At 42.2% G+C, this 19,356-nt stretch overlaps 1 protein-coding gene across 1 annotated transcript in view; it reads right to left on the bottom strand.

Annotated features, from left to right (window-relative positions):
- Positions 1-908: 908 nt before the first annotated feature.
- The window catches only part of LOC125903071 (protein bicaudal C homolog 1-like), an 88,277-nt gene continuing 69,829 nt past the window's right edge, over positions 909-19,356 (bottom strand). The window contains exons 10-21 of the mRNA XM_049599728.1: positions 17,736-17,943; positions 15,887-16,048; positions 15,396-15,583; positions 15,141-15,282; positions 11,662-11,815; positions 10,975-11,134; positions 10,836-10,875; positions 9,361-9,515; positions 9,008-9,170; positions 8,310-8,473; positions 6,041-6,140; positions 909-2,802 (exon numbers count right to left, since the gene is read on the bottom strand). Of these exons, the coding sequence (XP_049455685.1) occupies positions 2,675-2,802; positions 6,041-6,140; positions 8,310-8,473; positions 9,008-9,170; positions 9,361-9,515; positions 10,836-10,875; positions 10,975-11,134; positions 11,662-11,815; positions 15,141-15,282; positions 15,396-15,583; positions 15,887-16,048; positions 17,736-17,943 (1,764 nt within the window). The 3' untranslated portion in view covers positions 909-2,674. The remainder of the gene's footprint in view (positions 2,803-6,040; positions 6,141-8,309; positions 8,474-9,007; positions 9,171-9,360; positions 9,516-10,835; positions 10,876-10,974; positions 11,135-11,661; positions 11,816-15,140; positions 15,283-15,395; positions 15,584-15,886; positions 16,049-17,735; positions 17,944-19,356) is intronic.

Here is a 19,356-nt window from a genome sequence, read left to right as displayed (position 1 = left end):
AAATCCCTTTGGGAACAATAAAATGACTAATACAACAAATCAAAGACATTATTGTGAAACTATTCTACCAAGGGCAAAGACTACACAAGCTGGCAGTAAACGTTTTGACTTGAGTTCCTTCACTGATCTGAATAAATCTGCAATAACATGCGTCAACATTATTTTAAACAACATTCACTTGATAAGACGAGAACCTCTACTGCCCTCCGAGCAAACACATCTGAACAAGGTGAAGGATGAAAACAAATGTCTGCTAGGCAGGAACACGAGTCACAGCACTGGGAGAATCAGTGCTCAACAGTTTCATTGTAGTACCATGATGAGTGGGGGCGAAGCGGCCCCGGGTTTCCTCTCAGGATAAAGAATCCCTTTCTATATTAGCTTTCCCCCTCTTCATCTCTTTTCTTAAGACTTCAAAGGGAAAAAAAAAGACGTTTACCTGGTTGGCATCAGCAACCATGTCAGAATATTATTTAGTAAAGTGTTGCTAACTTGACAACCACATTGAGAATGGCTCAAATCAGATGCGAGGGAGGGTGGAAAGTGGTTACACATGATAAAGAACATGTCACCTTAAAAGGTAAACACTGCGAATCAAAACAAGGTGACAGAAAAATCAACTTCTCTGTGTATGAGATCACACGAGGACCGCTGTTACTGTTACAGTTAAATTTGGCAATACATGTTTAACGAGTATAGCTTTTAAGCATCTGGTTGACCTGTAGGCAATTAACTATCATATTATCTTCATTATACAGCATCTTTCTTGATCTGTGTCTCATCACAATGTTTCTGTCTGCTTAGTGCCGTTTGAGCTTTTGCTAAGATCCAACCTAATGTAGAACACTGCTGAATATTCTGACAGTCTGATGCTGTCTTTGTATAAGAAAGTAACCTGTAGAGATTCCTCAGATAACTCCTCAGAACATCATGCAAAATAACACTTGCGTTATCCAAAGTTAATGAATTGTTGGAAAAGGATGTTTTCCTTTTCAAAACACATGAGCGAACATAATACAGGAGCCCAGAACAAACACAAGCTCTGCCGATAAACACTGCTGCTGCATGCATAATCCTGCTGCTTCATTAAACACTGCTTAACCAGGCTTCCTGGATATTAGATTGCACCACTGATACTAGAAAATTCCAGATTTGTATTTGTTTTCGTCTTAAATCTCACGGCCCTTCTGATGACTTTGGTTCTGTATTTGTGTCTCTTTTATAACGCTCACATGAAACCGGTTTGGCTGTGAATAAACTGGTTCTTTGTGTGATGCACCTCCTTTCTGGAGAGTAAGGTCAGACCAAAATATTAGTGTTCTTAACGAAATATCTCCCTGCTGAAAAACTAGTTATGTACATTGGCACTTTTTCACTACTAAAGTCACGGCCTTGCTCCGTTAGGTCCTTCCTTGCTCTGACAGAGACAAAAAAAAGGCACACAGCTCAAGCGGAGCAACTCATGTTCCGGATACTTGGAGGAGTGCTTTGTGAGATTTTCGGCGCACAGAAGGGGCCACTGGGAGGCTACACTGACAAATAACAGATGAGACAAAAGACCATGTACTATAAACAAACAGAGACGGAGAACCACAGAAAGATGCCTGTTGACACAATCAGAGAGAGGCCTTTAAAGCTTAGCCTAACTGCCTCATGACTCTGCTGCTGTCTCATGGCACAGCCACATCATGGCTCCACAGATTGAAAGGCAGGACAAAAAAAAGGTAAAAGATACTTATAATCTAATTACAAAATCAGAGACTCATTCAGGAAATGTATAAAAAAATACAAATGTAAACTGATTACCTTTAAACATCCCACCCAGTCCCCTAAAATGGTAATAAAAACTAAAAATAAAATCATAATGCATAATGAGTACAAAATATTTGATTTTTTTGTTTTTTTTTGTCGAGAAATACACGGACACACAAACAGACTACGGTTGGACACAAACACTGACCTCGGAGGAATATCCACCAATCACAACACTTAAGGCAGCCAAAGGTCAAAGGCCACAATGATACTTCCCTTTGGTGTATGTGTTAGAGTTGATGAAGTCACCGCTTTGGCGCGCTGACATATTTTGCACTTGATTTGACAGCGCCCTAAACTCACTCGTAAGTGCTTACATTTGGTTTGGTACAAAATGCATCTGTGCTTTTTAGTTAATAAAAAAATGCATAGTTAATATTTCAATCTAAGGAATTAGGCTCTCACAGGCAAAAGTCTAGTATTATTAAAGTGCATGTCACTGATACAACAGCATCATACAAATGCAGGTAGTACCAATGTGTAAAATGATTGTACTAATCATTCTGCCTGTTCCCTTGAACGAAAAGTGGACGAAATACTGGACAGTACCCTTCATCAGGACCATAGCAACAACCCTTCATATATAAATGCTCCACACAGAGTCATCGGCTCTATAAGGAGTGAACACTGAACCTCATGTATCTGAGAAATCCCTTTTTTCCTTGTTGGCACTTCAGGTAAAACTATGGCTTATTTTAATATATATATTTATACTATATGGCAACGACAATGTTTGAAACAGTCTTAATTCAGCTGAAGCTGAAGGAGGGTAAACAACCACTGAAACCTGGGCTGGTCAGGCACATAAAGATGCTGGAGGCTGGTCTCCATCATGGACGGTTCTGGGATGGCCTGGAGGCGCCTACCATCGGCCGCTGACGCTGGCCATGTCTGCGTGAAACTGACGGGAGAGGCGGCCACTCGCTCCCCCTTCCAGGAAGGAGGACCTGATGGGTGGCTCAAATAGTTTCCTTCGGTTCTTGTTTAGTTCTGTGTGGAAAAAAAACCCAGACAGCTGTGTTAAGGGACTGTTTGTTATTTATACAGGGAGAGAGGAGGCATGTCAAATAATTTTTTAAGCCCTAGGAAGGGACTTAGATTTTTTATTTTGGCTCAGGGGAGGGACGTAAAACTTGAAATGATTGATTTTGTATTTATTTCAAATACCATCTAAACCCAAAAAAACCACCAGTGGGTTTAAGAGGCATGTTTTCTTTAAAATTCGCTACACTGCTTATTAGGGCTGCCCCCTGATAGTTGACCAAATGTGAGTCTACCAGAAAGGTCATTGGTCGGCAAGATTTCACTGGTCTCTCAGTCGCAGAAAAAACAAACATACAAAAAAACAACAACAACATGAAACTCTATTAGAAGCTGCGCCTTGTCAAAATAAATCAAAACCTATGTGACTGGACCATGTGGGAATCTAACTTGAAAGGACAGACACAGGAAGAGGCCACGCTCAGCAGTCAGACAGGAGTCACGTTACAAAGCAATCAATCTTTTTCCAGGTGGTTCAAGATGCAGCATGTGTACCGCCCCTAATTTCCAGGGCTGGTACCTGCGGTTATTCCACAGGCTAGTTAATAACATGTCGGGCAGGAAATCCAAAGTGTGGGATCATTTTGAGAAGGTGAAGGATGAACCCAAGGTGATATGTAAACTCATCTTCATTGGTCAACTAAACATGATGTATCATCTGAAACATGTTAGTAGCTACATGCCCATTAGCCCACAGCGTCATTAACAGGCGGCTAGCTCAGTGTGTGACGTGCACTTGTAGATAAAATACAGGCCTATATTAATGAAGATTCATTAGTACGGTTTTGTATTTCTCTGTAATGTAGCACAGTGTTAACAATGTTACTGATACTATTCTTTCTCACACCTTCAACTCAAACCATTGTGTTGCCCCACCCAAAATATATCATTTAATAATAAAATTAATATCGTAAACAAGCGGGCGACTAGTCGACTAATGGCCCTAAATGATGACTAATGGTCAACTAGGAAAATTCTTAGTCGGGGGCAGCCCTAGTGCTTATCATAGCCAGAGACTGTAAGAACAGAAATGATCAGATTTTCAAATTTCTGATGGTCCTTCAACACATCATGCACAATGAAGGCTTCTCTCAGGAAAACATAACCAAATCTAAGCTTAAAATAGTGATATTTAACCAAAATTCCATCAGTCTGCATGTCTCATTTTAAGTTTCTCCAAAAACAAACTAATTGCACTAAACAGATCATCAGAAAACATTAAATTCTGCTCTCCTGCCTGCATGACAACTGTGAAAAACAAAAGCCTGATTCAACTCCAGAGTTCTGTTTTCAACCTTTAATTTTTAAACATCGCACGGTATTCAAAATCTAATAATGTCTGCATGCCAAGTTACTGATATTATTCAGGCTGCTGCTGCTACTATTGTCTAGTTTATTTTTTGAAAACAGTCATTATGCACATGTTGGTAATGCCAGCTGCGTGCATAAGTATGTGCAAGAGTGTGTGTGTGATGAGTAGGCTGATTAAATTTTGTTGGTTTTAGGACTAGTGGCTGTCGTGCACATACTGTGTATACACACAGCTTGTGTGATGATGATGCAGTTTGTAAGGAGGATTTTCATTTTACTTAAGAAATAAGCTTTTTGTTTTGGTGATAACTCTCTTCTTTGCCATTGACTCCAGTAGGCTTCCTACATATAGTGTAAATATATGAAAAAATACGGTTAGGGCCTATTTACGGAGGAAAGAGGGTCATGCTTTTTTTTCCTCCTAGTAATTCAGGGAGGCTCAAGGAAAAATATTTGTAGCTTCATGGAGGGTCAAAACAAAGCCACCCCCTCCTCTGATAAATAAAGAACAGTCCCTAAATCAAAGTAAAGAAACAAACACAATCAAAGTATATGTTAATGTTTCTTTTTAGCCTCCATTGATCAACAATGACAAGAAAATTGGATTCAAATCACTACAGGATTGCTCAGATCAACAAAAGCCCTCTTTGTGTCCATCTGGTTTTTACACAGCAGCTTGAACAAAATCTTTTCATAAAAATGTCACGTCATGGCATCTCTGAGTTATTCATACTCCGAGTTATTCATATGATAGCTGCGTTCATTCGCTGCCAGCACAAACCTTCAGTCTGATTACTGGAGACAGGCAGCTCGCTCCAGCAGCTCTTTTTACTGGCAGGCCGGCAGGAAGTTAAAAACCTGGATTGCCTTGACTGGCATTCTATCTCTTTATAATGAGAGGCAAACAGAAAGACAAAGAGACAGACACAGACGTGCATGTTCCTAGTTTGGAGCCTTAGAGTCCGTCAGCTGAGATGAAAGTTGACCTGCACTTGGCTGAAGCGTCAGGCAGCAAAACCAATCCTGGCCTTGGATCCCTTTGCTTCCTTAATAATCACAGCGCTGGCCTCGCCATTTCCCCTTGTTGCTCTCACTGTCAACCCTGGCTCTGGTCTGAGGTTTGTGAACTTTTGCTGAATATCCACGACAGGAAGCAGTTGATCCCAACATGAGCACGATGAACTTACGCAGCTTTACAAGTCCGGCTATTACAATTTACAATGTCCAAAATATGACATCAGTAATGAAGTGTGACACCCACAACATTCACATCAGATCCAGTGCGATTGGACGATGTCTGCATCAGCATCAGGGAGGCAGCTGGAGCAACTGGAGAAATACCAACACACACTCATCTGAGAAGAATGCGCCTTAATCCCATTTAGTCCTGCCGGTGCAAATTACTGCAAAATGCTTTCTTCCATCTTTACAAGATAAATTAGTTTCAACAGTACTGTCTTGTACTTCTTCACCAGTCTGCCAGTAATGACGGCCTCCTATAGCTCTCAGATTCAGTGGTTGGCAGTGTTGATGACCTCTGTCAGTTTCTGCCTTCTGCACAGCTGGGCTCCACTCAGGCTCGTTGCAGTGACGGACAAAATAGGAAACACTAATGAAACACATAAGCCAATCTGTGTGAACTGCCTTCAGCGGGAGCGAGCTGGCACGACGAGGCTCCAGCTGGTATCAGTGATTATAGGCACAGAAAATGACCAACTTGACACAGAGGTGGCGGTATGCAGGCATCTCTGTGCTGTGTCTTATGTTAATGTTCTTTTTCGGTTGTCACTTTTGGTTTTGACAGCGGAGACAGACAGGGATGAGAGGCGACATGAAAAAAATAAAATGTAATGAACATGGTTTTCTTAATTTGTACCTGAGATGGCGAGCAGCATTTTCCTGCGGGCTCCAAAGGTTGTGATGCCCAGTTCCTTCAGGTCCTGGTCTGTTAGGGTCAGGAATGTCTGGAGGTCAATCTGGAAGCAGCAAAAAGTCCATTTAACACCACTATTATCAGAATTCGGCAACTTCTACTAACAGGAGTATTTTAGTATTTTAGTCATGGGTGGCAATTTTAAAAACCCTTTCATAGTAGTCACTGCAGTGGACAGCTATTTAAAAGCCATTTGCTTGTATATGCATGAGTTTTGATGCTACAGTTGCATTTAATTCACTACAGTGGACCCTAGAGCCTCATGCCATACACCGCCCCCCACTGGCCAGGTGTTGTCAGTGTAACACAAATCAATCAAAACCAAGATGGCCGACAGAATGCAAGAAACGTTAGGCAGCTCAAGAAAATCTTGCCAGTCCTTCTATAATAGAAGACTCTGGTAGGTAAAAAAAAAAAAAAATCTGGAAAAATCAAGTAACATGTAAGGAGTAACAGAGTTGCTCAATTTTCTAAATATCTATCATATGTTGTGAAGAAATTACAATTAATCATCTGTCCACTGAACTGGTCATCATGCATCACTGGCTATATTTCAACTACAATTAATAGTGTTACTGAAACTTTGTTGTGCTTGAAAAAACTTCATCTGCAGGGACTTTTTTTTTGGGTGGAAATCGATTGATTTAAGGTAATGTACAGTTTTCGTAACAGAAACAATATTTTCACAATATTTTTGCTATTTTTAAAATGTTCATTGGATAAATGATATAGTTCAACAGGAGGAGGTGGGTGGGGGCTGAGGAGTGAAGAGGACGGAGATGAAAGACAGGGGAGAAGCTGAGTCAGGAGCAAAGTTCAATGCTTTTGCATGGCACTGAACTTGTTAAAAAGTATGTGAGTTTAACAGCATTAAAAAATATATTTTTTTATAGTTTCACATGATATCACTTTTTAAATTGGAAATCTTAAACACATGCCGCCCAAAAAACTCCTTGAAAAATGCATGTTTAAAAAAAATGAACTCCATAATTTTTTTCATGCCTAAAGAGGAATAAAAAATCTTGACTGAAGTCATAATAATTCATGCATTAAAGGATTAATACAGCATTTGTACTATAAGGGAACTTATTTATATGGCTTTATAGGAAATGATAGGCTAAGTGTGAAAGAGGGAGAGAGAGGAGATGACATGCAGCAGAGGGCTGCAGGCTGGAATTGTACCCATGGCCACTGGAGCAAGGTTAGTGCCTTTGTACATGTGGCGTCACTCCACCCACTGAGCTACTGGGCACCCCACCATGGGTGTTTTTCAGTGACCTGTCACTGTGTTTCCAATGGGGAATAGTGCCACGAAAGGCGGTTGTTTTTCACCAAGACATTGCTGCGTTTCCAGTGGGGATTGTGCCACCAAAAGCAGGTTATTTAAGCCAAAACATAATCTTTTCCTCACCATAACCAAGAGGTTTTGTGCCTAAACCTAACCACACGTTAACCACAGTGTTTGCAGAAATGAAAAGAAGCAAAGTTTCAATGTGTCCGCTGCATAATAACATACAAATGTAAATTATCTGCGGTTTGCAGAAACGTACAATGCCAACATTTATTTTGGCTTTTATTCTGGTTGTTCCCAGACGACTTTTATTTACAGCTCATGGCTTTAGTTTCAGCCATGCCAGCCGAGATGCTTTGAGCTAATCACCATCATTACATACTCAGAGTGACCACGCTGATGTTTAGCAAGTATAATGGACCTAGTTTACCATCTTAGTTTAGCCTGTTAGCATGCTAACAGTGGCTGGTTTTTTAAGTGATGAACAGATTATAATTTTAACCTCGTGGTTGTGCTGAAAATGAAAAGTTAAGGGATCATCAAAGTCACTGGCTTTTATCCTTTAGAGTCCCTGAGTGTCCGGAGCAAATTTCATGGCAATCAATCCAAAAGTTGTCAAGATATTCTACTCTGAACCAAAACGTGAACCTAAAGCAGAAGTTAAGGGATTGCCAAGATCAGTCGGATTCATCCTTTGGGAACCTTAAATGTCTGTACAGAATTTCAGAGCAATTCATCCAGCAGTTTTTTGAGTTTTAGTCTGGACCTGAGTGGTGGACAGAGAGCCCCGCAGGTCGTGTAGTGTGGCTGAAAAGTGGAATTTCTTAGCTATTTTGGAAAGTGTCAGCGTCTCTCTTCAGCCTGACAGTCCCAGAGTTCAAATCATAACAGTGGAAGAAGTGGTTTCACATGCTACTCTACCTCTTGTTGCTGGAAGACGTCTGTGTACTTCCCCAAGCCCAGTTTGCTGAACAGCTCTGGCAGGTCGGAGCCTTTCAGAGACGAGTTCAGACTGCAGCCGTTGCTGCCAGTTACCGAGGAGATGCAGTCCATGTAGTTGCTGCTGCTGAGGTAATGCTCTGCAGCTGTCCATCACGGGGTCGGGTCAAAAATGAAAAACATAATGATTTTTAAGTAAGAAAACAGCAGCATTAATTCATTCACATGTCAGATGTCACAGATAAAGTCATCCTGTCTGGTATAAGAGACAGACTCAGGCAAAGTTAGCTGAAGAAGTGAGTTCACCAAGTACAGCAAGTCAAGTCAGCAAAACACACACACAAGGGTGCTCACACTGAAAAGTTCACTTTCAAGTAGATGGTGTCTTCCTCTATCTACTTCACCTACTCTCTTCAGTGTTTTCTCATTCAGTGTGGTATTTTTTGAAGCTCATTAAACACATTTTCACCTCAATTCATTAAGTTAAGAATTTTACTTCTGTAAAATTCAAGTATTTTACCATCAATGCCAAAAACATAATAACACATTCTGTTACTCTTTGCAGACGAACACCTCTCTAACGTCTCTCATCGTCCTTGATGCATGAATAGTTTGCGACACCTAAAAATTATCGGTGCTTGTTTGTCCTTGTGGAATAGGGGAATTAAAAATTAACTGACCAGATTTGTTCTGCTTCCTCTTTGGGCTGCTGACAGCAGAGGGGAATTCGGTGTGACACGGCAGGCCATTACCGGTGCCGTTCCTCTCTCGCCAGTTGTCAGAGTCACTGCCGTTCCCAATGCCTTCCCGGCTACTGGATCGAGACAAGGATAGCGGGGAATCCTGAGAGAGACAACAAAGACAGACAATTCAACTTGGAGTTCTGAGTGACGACACCACATCTCAATATAAGATACAAAAACAGCTGCCTACATTGTACATGGTAAGACAAATTAAATATAGAAAGACAAAATAAAAAAGAGAAGTTATTTTTCCAAGGCGACGAGAAACACTGAGGCTCTGTATGTCTAACCTCGTAGGTGGTACTCATGCTGGGCTTGTATGAAACATGATTGGCTCTCCGCAGCTCCTTGATGGTCTCAGCTGGCATGGACTTTGAGAAGCCCAGACCGCTCCAGGTGTTGGTAGGGGTCCGCACCTCAGTCACCACAGGCTTTTTTAACATAGCTGTGTGAATACAGACATACAGTGATGCATCGATACAGAGATAGCCAGAAATAACATTCCTTGTTAACAGCCAAAATGCACCATAAAGTGACTGTACACTCTTTATCACTTGAATATTGTCAATATTCTAGTGTTAATTTTAACAGCCATTTTGGATTTAGCGCCAGTCTTAATTTTGAGACAAAAATGCTGAGTATAGTTTCGTCACATTTTAGTCAAGTCTGGAAGCTGGTGGCTGCTAGCTCCGCTGCCATTCAGCGGAGCTAGCACCGCTAGTCACCGCTGCAACTAACAAACTCCACAAATCCATTCAGCAGCTCCACCATCCACAGTCAGACACACATGACTGATTATTTACTGCTGAATTACAGCTCACATCTTGAACCAATGGCTGACGCTGCTCAGCTGTGGGTGTTTTTGCTGGCCAGCTAAACATCCTGGTACAGACTATTTACTGGAGTTAACCAGCCATTTGAAAACATTTGTAAGCATGGCTGTTGTTGGTTTTCAATGTCTGATAGTCCACCACTAACATTTTCTCATCAACGAAAATGAAACAGAGATTTCATCTTAGGTTTTATCATCAAAATCTGTTTTTAGCTTGTCAATGTCTGGCTTTTGTCAGGGAAAAAAGCTTGTTGATGAATAATTTTCGTCATAGTTTTCGTCAATGAAATTAACAGTCAATCAGTTAGATATTTTACACACTGATTACAGTGCATCTACTTGTTCATCTCCATTAAGCAGCATAACAATTAAAGATTTTACATGTTCAGTATGTTATACCCATTTCAACATGTTTCATATAGCTGGCATCTAAAACCTTAAATCCTAACTAAATATTTAGATGAAGTTTTATGTGTTTGAGTATAGACTGCAGTTTTTTTCTTTTTAAAGATTATTTTTATGGGCTTTTTGCCTTCATTGACAGGACAGAGAGTGAAATGGGGAGACAGAGAGAGAGTGGGGACTGACGTGCAGCTAAGGGCTGCGAGCCGGATTCGAACCCGCGGCCGCTGCAGCGAGGGGATGCCTCTGTGCATGGGGTGCCGGCACCATCCACTACGCTACCGATGCCCCATAGACTGCAGCTGAAGATATTTTGGCTGTTGCTGTAACTTCTATCCATACGGATGAACGTTTACAAGAGGAAAATGGAGTCCTCTGTCAATGATACTTTTTCAGGGAACACAATGGCTGAACAGTCGTTGGCAATTGTGACCTTTAATTATGAGACAGTCTGTGTTCACAAAAGACACATCCAGGCACTACTAATTACTTTGTAGTATTTGGCACAAAAAGACACAAATGTCAACTCACCTTTGGTTGCCAGCAGCTTTTTCTGTTCATAGTCGAATGCCTGAAAAGACAGTGGACAGTTTTAGTCCTTTATGACTTAATAACACCCCCAAACTTGTGTGTGTGTGTGTGTGTGTGTGTGTGTTGGCTGTGTGTGTACCTGCATGTTGGCGAAGGAGGTCTGTGGTACCAGTCTGATTCTCTCCCTCTCGTTCTGCTGTGCTGCCCTCTCAGCCGCCCGCTCGCTACCGGGTGCCCTCTTATCAGCCACAGGGCTGTCTGACGAGCTGGACTCAGCGTCCGAGAGAAGACAGTCAGAGCTGTTTGGGTTAGACAGAAACAGACTCAGTGAAGAACAACTGTTCCCTATTTTTGTCTATGGAGTCTGGCTATAAAGAGAGCATAGATAAGTTTCACTTTCAGTTCAGTTTCCCGTGTGAAAGTGCTGACTGTTTGGGAAGTACTGAGCACACGACTGGATAAATGAGACTTGGATTATACTGCACCAGTTGTGTTTTGATGTAGTTTTGCTGTTATTAAACACAGCCCCCTTTTACTCTGAATTCATCAAGACTTTTCTCAGTTTTTGGATTTGTGGTTCACCATAAGGACATGCAAGAAAAACAGTTTTCCTCACAAATTCACCGTAACACGGGGTGAGTAACTGATACACAAACGATCATTTGGGCGATGAAAATCTGAAATGAAATCTGCATGCTTGGGTGTGATCCCACCAAATGCAATTTCATCCCAGTGTTTCTGCAACAGCGGGAGCTGTAAATGATCTCAGAAGAGATGCTAAGCAGAAACACTACAAGCTGTAAACGATCTCTGGATTCAAACGTACTGTAGATGGGAGTTTTTGGTGCCCTGCAGTAGCTCCACAGCCTGTCGCTTCCCTGAGGACGTCTTACACGAAGCCAGCATCTGTTTCAGCTCGCTCCCATTGGCTGAGTGAGAGGGGCTTCTGGGCATGCCCACTTCCACAAATGTGTCGGAGCCTGAAGGAAACAAACAGACATATTCTGATTATCCTTTTTATATCTTTTTAATTAATCAGTCCAAATGTGAAAATTTAGAGACAGACTTTACAGCTGTCCTTCTGCACATAAAATATACTTAATTTTTCATCTATTTTTTTCAAATTCGGCCATGCACCGTCTGTTCTCAGCAGTGACTGGGTCACTCAGTGTAAAGGTGTGTGTGTAGCTTGGTGTGCATGCATTTAAGTATGACAAGTCTCAGTTGGATCCCGGATTAATTAGAAACACAGCAGCTGTAATTATAGTGGTTTCCCCCCAGCTACTCTACTTTCAGTCTGACAGGAACCTGCTTTGTGTAACAGGATGTGTCTGTGTGTACGCTGAATGTGCATGGTGCACTGTGTAGCGTAAAATAATATGATGTCAGTCAATCTAATGAAGCTCTCTGGGGTTTAATGTTTGAACAATTCCCCTGCAACTCCTCCATTCCACTGAGTAGCGTCGAGTCGGACTGGACTGGGCGAGCCAGTCCAAACACATTCTGGGACACAGAAGGAGGCGAGGGAGGGAGAGGAAACCTTACCGGGATGCACCGCATATTGGGGGAGGACCGGCTCAGAAAACAGCGGGGAAAAACGAGACGCGTGAGAGTGAGAGTTTGAGGGGAAAACCGCGAGTGTAAGACACGGAGGAAATGAGGGCCTTTCTGAACCGCGAGGAGACCAGCAGTTAATCTGTCTCCGTTCCAACTCAACAAATGTATTCGAGCAGAGTGTATGAGGTTAGGAGGACAGTGCAGAGAAATAGAAATAAGTTCATTCAAGGTATTTTTTTTTTCTCAAAGTAGGTTTAAGGGTTACATAAATCTCAAGTGGAAAAGCTTAAATTGGACACTTATGTTAAATCAGCAAGGTCCAGCAAAGGCAAAAATGTTGACAGCTCAAAAACTTTGCCTGCCCAAGGTTAAGATCACACATAAATCACAGGATTTTAAGTGTGTCTTTAACATAACTGACCCACAAGAGGGCAAGACGCCTGCTGCGAGTGGACTTTTACAATGAACTTAAGTGAGTTAAAGTAATATTTTATAAAAACATTGACTGTATTTCCTGCAAAAATACCCAGCCAACGAAAAAGGTTAAAAGTACAGGAATTAATTATTTTAAACAGAGTGAAATATACTGGCGGTCACTCAGTTAGGTCGACATTACAGATGAAAGGCATGTGGGTGCTCAACAACAGTACAGGCTTAACATTTTGGATGGGAGGGGATTAGCAAATAAGATAGGAAATGCATGTGCTTCCACTTGCCATTCTTTATGGCTAAATATAATCTGTGAATATACTTGAAACAGATGCTAACAGGGCTGTGTCTATACTACACTGGATGTCTGCACACATGGACATGTTTTGCACATGTTTCTGGGTTTGTAGAGCCTGCACAGTGATAAATTTCAGGCTGCACGTGCGCCTTCGCAAAATGGGCAGATGACCCAAAACCCATGTGGCTATGTGGCCACATTAGATGTGATTTGTTCTTAAAAGAAGTATTTCACTGCTGGAAAGATGGTCTTTTCATAAAACTTGGCTGTCTATGCAGCAGAAAGACACAAATACTGTTGAAATTGGCGCAACATGAGCAGAGAAAACAGAGGAAAAAGGGCTGTGGCATTTACATTTGCTTAAGAGGTAGAAAATCTACAACTACCAGAATGAACTGGGCCGCTGGATCAATACACACTCCTGCTGGTTGGTGACATAATGCAAGCTTGGCTGCTTTTCCACAGGAAGCAATATGGCAGCCGGCGAGTGACAAACAATCTCTAATTACAGTTAAACGTTAAGATAATGTGTGAATGAAAAATTTGAGGTGGAACATAGGCAACACAGTAACAGAATCTTGGTTCAAATTTAATCAACTCTAATTAGTTTTACCGTTTGAGCTCATGGTTTTTTCAGCCTCTAGTTACAATACCGGAAACAGTATGGTGCCCACTTCTTGCTCATAAATTCTCATATTACAGCCAAACAGTACCCTAAAATATGTTTCTGGAGACATTTAAGGGGAAAAATACACAATACAGTAAAATAATTTTTGTTTATACTTGATCAGCACCGCCTAGTTTTACAGTTTGATCTGAGTTTCAGGGTGCTTTCACACCTGCCCTGTTTGGTTCGGTTCATCGAACTCATGTTCGTTTGCCCCCAGCACTTAGGAGTGCAGTTCATTTGGGAGATGTGAACACAGCAATCACACTCAGGTGTGCACCAAAACAACCAGACTGGTACCTTCTTGAAGAGGTGGTCTCAGTCCACTTACAGCCAAACTCGGTTCGTTTGTTCGTTTGTGGTGAGAACGTGTTCCGACCTCAATCTGAACCAACTGCAGTCACATGACACATTGTTTGGGTTAAACGTGAGCATGTTACAGTCCTGGAGGATTATTAATGTGCACCTCCTCCTGTACTGCCTTAATATGCACATTCAGCACATCCAATGCATCAAAACATTGTTTTCTAGTTGGAGCCGCGCCTCGTTTTCAAACTGTATGGTTTGACTAAAATGAACAATGACAGCAATATAGTCCACGATGAGCAGCGATAAAACCAACCTGCGTAGTTGTCCCTCCATTGAGACATTAGAAAGTGTCACATTTATCTTGCAAGTGTACTCTTCTTCAACGTTTGGTTTACTTCCTGGATTATTCCGGAAATTCTGACCAATCAAGAGCAGCTTTCTCACACAGGCATTTTATCTGGTCCGCTTGTAAATGCTGCCGTGAGAACACAAACCAACTCTAGGCAATTACGCAATTTTGTAACAAAATTAGTCCCTGATTCAGACCAACGCAAGACAACTCTGGGTCTGAAAGCACCCTTACAGACAAAGAAAGAGAGGGGCAGCTCTCTCTTGATCTGCCTCCTTACTCTTTGTGTCCTTAGTGATGGGCATTCGAAAACGCAGAAGCACAAGCTGTAGTTTGAGCAACAGCCCTCAAGCCAGTAAAAATTGGTCAGATGATGCATTTTGGATTTGAGTTGAGAGATGAGCAGGGAGATCTGGGCGCTGGTAAAATGGAGTGACGTTTACCATTGTTCATTTACACGTACTACCCACATTGTCATGATACAAAGCTGGTTGAAAATTTGCAAAGTATCCCTTTATGCACACACAATATCAAAACACTTCTTTTTATGTTTTATTAAAAAAATGATCTGATATAAATTAAGTTAATTTTATATTAGAAAATAAGAGCAAATACTGTACTTTAGTCACTCAAAATGCAACAACCTTTAATAGTTGTTGGCTGGTTGAGTCTTTATGAGTTACTCAAGAGGAATACCTTCATCTGGGCTGGACTTGCTGGACAGCGGTTCTGATGGATTGTGTCCGCTGGCCTCCTGGACTGCGTCGCATGGGGCTGGACTCAAAACAGTTTCTGCGAGTGATGCAGTTGCTATCCTCCCATAGACTGAGCTGGAATGCTGTATACACATGCACACATGGACAAACACATACAGAGCAAAATACAAGATGAATGAGATTTACTAGGCAAAAAAGTCAAACAATGCAGTGTGCAATGAACAAATGTGCCAACCTTGACATGTCCATTGAGAGTGCAGGGGCCCTTGGTGCAGTCAGGGACCCCATTGGGCTGCTTGTCTATGGGGGCGAGGCCAGGTGGAGGGGACGGTGTACTCTGTGTGTAACTCTGAACACCTGACAGCAGGATGCTACTCAACGTGGCCTGGGTGGCAGGGTGCAGCATCAGCTGGGATGAAAAGCCTGAGACAGAGACGCAAGGAAGAATGTAGCACTGACAATTTTAAAATTAGTTCACAAAGGTTTCTGTCTACTTATCTAGCGAGCTACCTATTCATTCAAAACATTATAACTTTCAAATAATTGAAATAATATTTAGGAGTCTGGTATTTCCAACTTAAAGTGAGATGTATTCAAATACATGTACAAAAAACATGGACTCACAACAGTTTAAAAACTAGAAATATAGTCTTTATTATTTTAATGATCTTAGAGAACCACATGTCTGCTCCCTGTACAAAAAAAGGCACATGCCAGTATACAAACCTTGGGTGCTGGTGAGTGAACTGGGCCAGAGGGAGGGGGAGGGTGTGGGGGTGCTGGGGCTCGGAGTCTGCAGAGGACTCATGGAGGAGTTTAAGCTGTTGAGCACAGCGTTGGGTGCAGCGGAGTTGGTGAGGGAGTGGGCCGCCGTCGCACCCAGGAAACCTGAGGAGAAGAGAAAGGAAGGCGAGAGCAGGAGATGAACACATCAGCGGTGGTCCTGTCAAAGCACGGAGCCATTTTTCAAGCTAATCACACGTTACAATCCGGCCTTCGAAAAATAATCTTGGTCGCCCAGCTATTTAACTGGAATTCCATCAAACTGTCATCAAGCAGACAGCAAACGAGAGGAGGAATTTCTTCAATTTCGACAAGGTCACGGATGCAAAAGTACATGTCTCGTGTCCTCATACCCAATAAAACCATGTTATTGAGAGCAGCAACAATGTGGTGCTTGGTGTCTTAACCCAAACGCAGTGTATGAAAACAGAAAGAAGCAGGTCTGTGGCTTTTAGAAGGGGCTAGTTTGGCTCCAGGAATAAGGCCAGGGCTTCTTCTGGCAGGCTGGCCTGTAATCTGAGGAAAAGAAGCATGTAGCAATTACTAAAGGCCAGGATGTGGCCGTCCACAGCTTCACCCCCGGGCCCCGGGGTTTTAAACGAGACAGCAAGAGACCGTTTCTACTGTACCGGGACTTCCTGGCACATTGTTGTTTTTAGTTACCATTTTTTAAGTGTAATTTTCCTGTCTCATTTGATTGGGACACAAGGGCATAAATATAAGGTTATTGGAAGAAAGAAAAAACATCATAAATTAAAAACCACAATTTTTTCTCATTAAAATCAGACAAAATGTGCAAAAATGTCCAAAAATAAATTAAACTATTGTCATATTCCTCCCATCTCAAACACAGAGAGGAAAATTCTACGCACTGTAGATGTGCTGTGGTTGGCATTTAATGACACAGATACAAACTCTATTTGTATTTAAACAGATAAACTGTGATGGATCTATGTGCTCATAGCCAAGAGCTACTTCCTGTCAGCTTATTCCACTATCTGCTTTTCCTGCTGCCATTGATACATTGCTCATGTCCTCATTTCCATGTCTGAACCCAAAAAACGACATCGTATGACAGCAAAAAGCAGATAACTGGTGTTAAAATATTCAGCCTACGACACTACTCGTACTAAAATCGATTCAAAGTCACCCCTGGAAACACACAAAAAAATCCTCTTCCAAGCTGAACTCTGTGCCTTCATGTTGAGGTCAGCGCTGCAGACAAACAAAACTCCTACGCGAGTTATAACCGTTCATCATCCTCTGATTCACGAGCTCACGATTCACTCAAAGTGGTGCGACTAAATTTGTATTGAGGTTATTTTCTGATGGTTGGCTGATCAAAGATTCCTTCGCTGGGGACTCATTTCTTGGCATGAACATCACACCATTGTGGTGAGGTCAGTGCTGCAGACGAACCAACTCCTACTGCTGTTAAAGTGCGCGCGGAGACGATGGTGCCGTGATTCACCAGCTGTGATTTATGTGGATGCTGAGATGATCTTTGCATCTGATTTTTTAAAAATCACTTGCACCCAGTGAAACAGTTGACCAGATGATCTGGCTCAGCGATATCGTCAGCCGATGTGTTGTGTGTAACTGGTACAGATGCCGATGACATTGATGTATGAGGGTATTATTTCCTCCACAAAGACATTTTATCTTTAATGCATTTCTTGCAAAGAAAAAAACAGGGTCACTTCTTATCTTTCCTCACTAATTTATCTTCCTCCATCTTGGAGAAGCAAAAGAAACACAAGCAGCACTTTCATAAGTTAGACAGTGTCCTTACCCAGATTGCTCAGCCCCAGGCCAGCTGAGGCCAGGATGTCCAGGCCAACGGGGCAGATGAGGGATGGTGACGGGACGTTGGCGGTGGGATTCAACGCCACAGAAGGCGAGGAGCAAGAGGACACCCCGTTGCTCTCCAGACCCAAGAGGAATTTCCGGGCCTCGTACATGTTTACTGCATTCCTCTCCACGCTCTTTACTATCACAGACTGAGAGGTTGGAGGGAAGGAAGAGTAAAAAGACAGGTGACATGGACGGAGGAGGAAAATAGGACGGAGAGAGGCGAAAAAGAAGGAGGGAAGAAGGCGTGAGAGAGAAGCAGGGGAGGAGGCGAGGGATAGATATGGTAAGGAATGTTGGCACCAGAGATAGGGAGTGAAAGGGAGGATGGGGGGGAGAGAAACATAAAGGGGAGGAAGGAAGAGGGAATTAGGGTAGATTGGAAGGATAAACATGGAGGCAGTGTGGGAGAGGGAAGGAGACATGGGAGCAAAGTTTGAGAGAAAACGTCTTTTTTAATCGATTGCGTAACATATCATATCTCCAACTCCTAGAGAATATGAGGCAATGCTAGTTTCTCAATGACTATTATACTACGAGGCACTAAATCAACAATAAAGAATTATAAACAGGAAAGATTTTGAATCAGCGAGAGAAATGACTTCGACATTTTCCACATCACCAGAAACCCTGCCCTTAATAAACATCAAATATAACATGAACGTGAGCACAAATCATGTCCTGCCTGTTTGCATTGTGCCAGAGTTGAGCTTTTGAAAAATGGATTCCAATCATGATCAGTCTCTCCATCACACGCTCACACACACACACACACACACACACACACACACACACACCCTCCTTTATGGGTCTGCCAAAGTGCCGGGAGCACAGAGGCTACAGCATGCATTTGGACGGGCCTTTTGGATTACTGCTGTCACCTCGTTAAAATGTTTAAGTGAAGGGCTCTTAAGAGGATCTGGGCTGGGTCAGTGTTTATACTGGCACCTCCACATCAGTCCCCACAGGCCTGTCTGGTTTGGGCATCGAGCCCTGGCTCAGGATGGGACGTGGGCACCCCGAAGAGACAATCTGTGCCAGGCCAAGTGCTGAAATATGATTAGGAATATTATGTGTTGTACAACAGTAGACCATGAGTAACATTAGAGGTTGGCTTTGGCTGTGACTCCGGTGCACCACAGTTCCTGCAACAGTGTGTAAAGCACGGCATAATATGGAAATGATCAACTGATTTCACTAATTAAATTCCGTTCTATAAAAGGCGAGTGTACTTCCAATTTACTACCTAATTTCCTGAGAAAACAAATCAGGACAGGTTTTTTTTTTAGCTGGAATATCTGAGGCATAATAGAAAGACTGAGTGTTCCCGTCCATCAGGTGAAACATGCATGGCAGGCTGTGATTCCCTGCTGTGACAGATGTGCGGCAGATTTGCCAAAACTCGTCTCAGTGTTGGTATGGCATGATTCCCCTTGGTCTAAGGTTCCAGTTTTTCCTTTTAAATTCATCAAATAGCGATGAAATGTGACATGGCGATCTATAATTTATTTCACTGTCATGCTGCTGACATTTGACGGAGAGTAATTCTCCAATGGAAAAGT

This window comes from Epinephelus fuscoguttatus, linkage group LG16 (assembly GCF_011397635.1).
Source record: "Epinephelus fuscoguttatus linkage group LG16, E.fuscoguttatus.final_Chr_v1".
In the NCBI taxonomy this organism is placed as follows: Eukaryota; Metazoa; Chordata; class Actinopteri; order Perciformes; family Serranidae; genus Epinephelus; species Epinephelus fuscoguttatus.
This window is presented reverse-complemented; position numbering and strand designations above follow the sequence as displayed.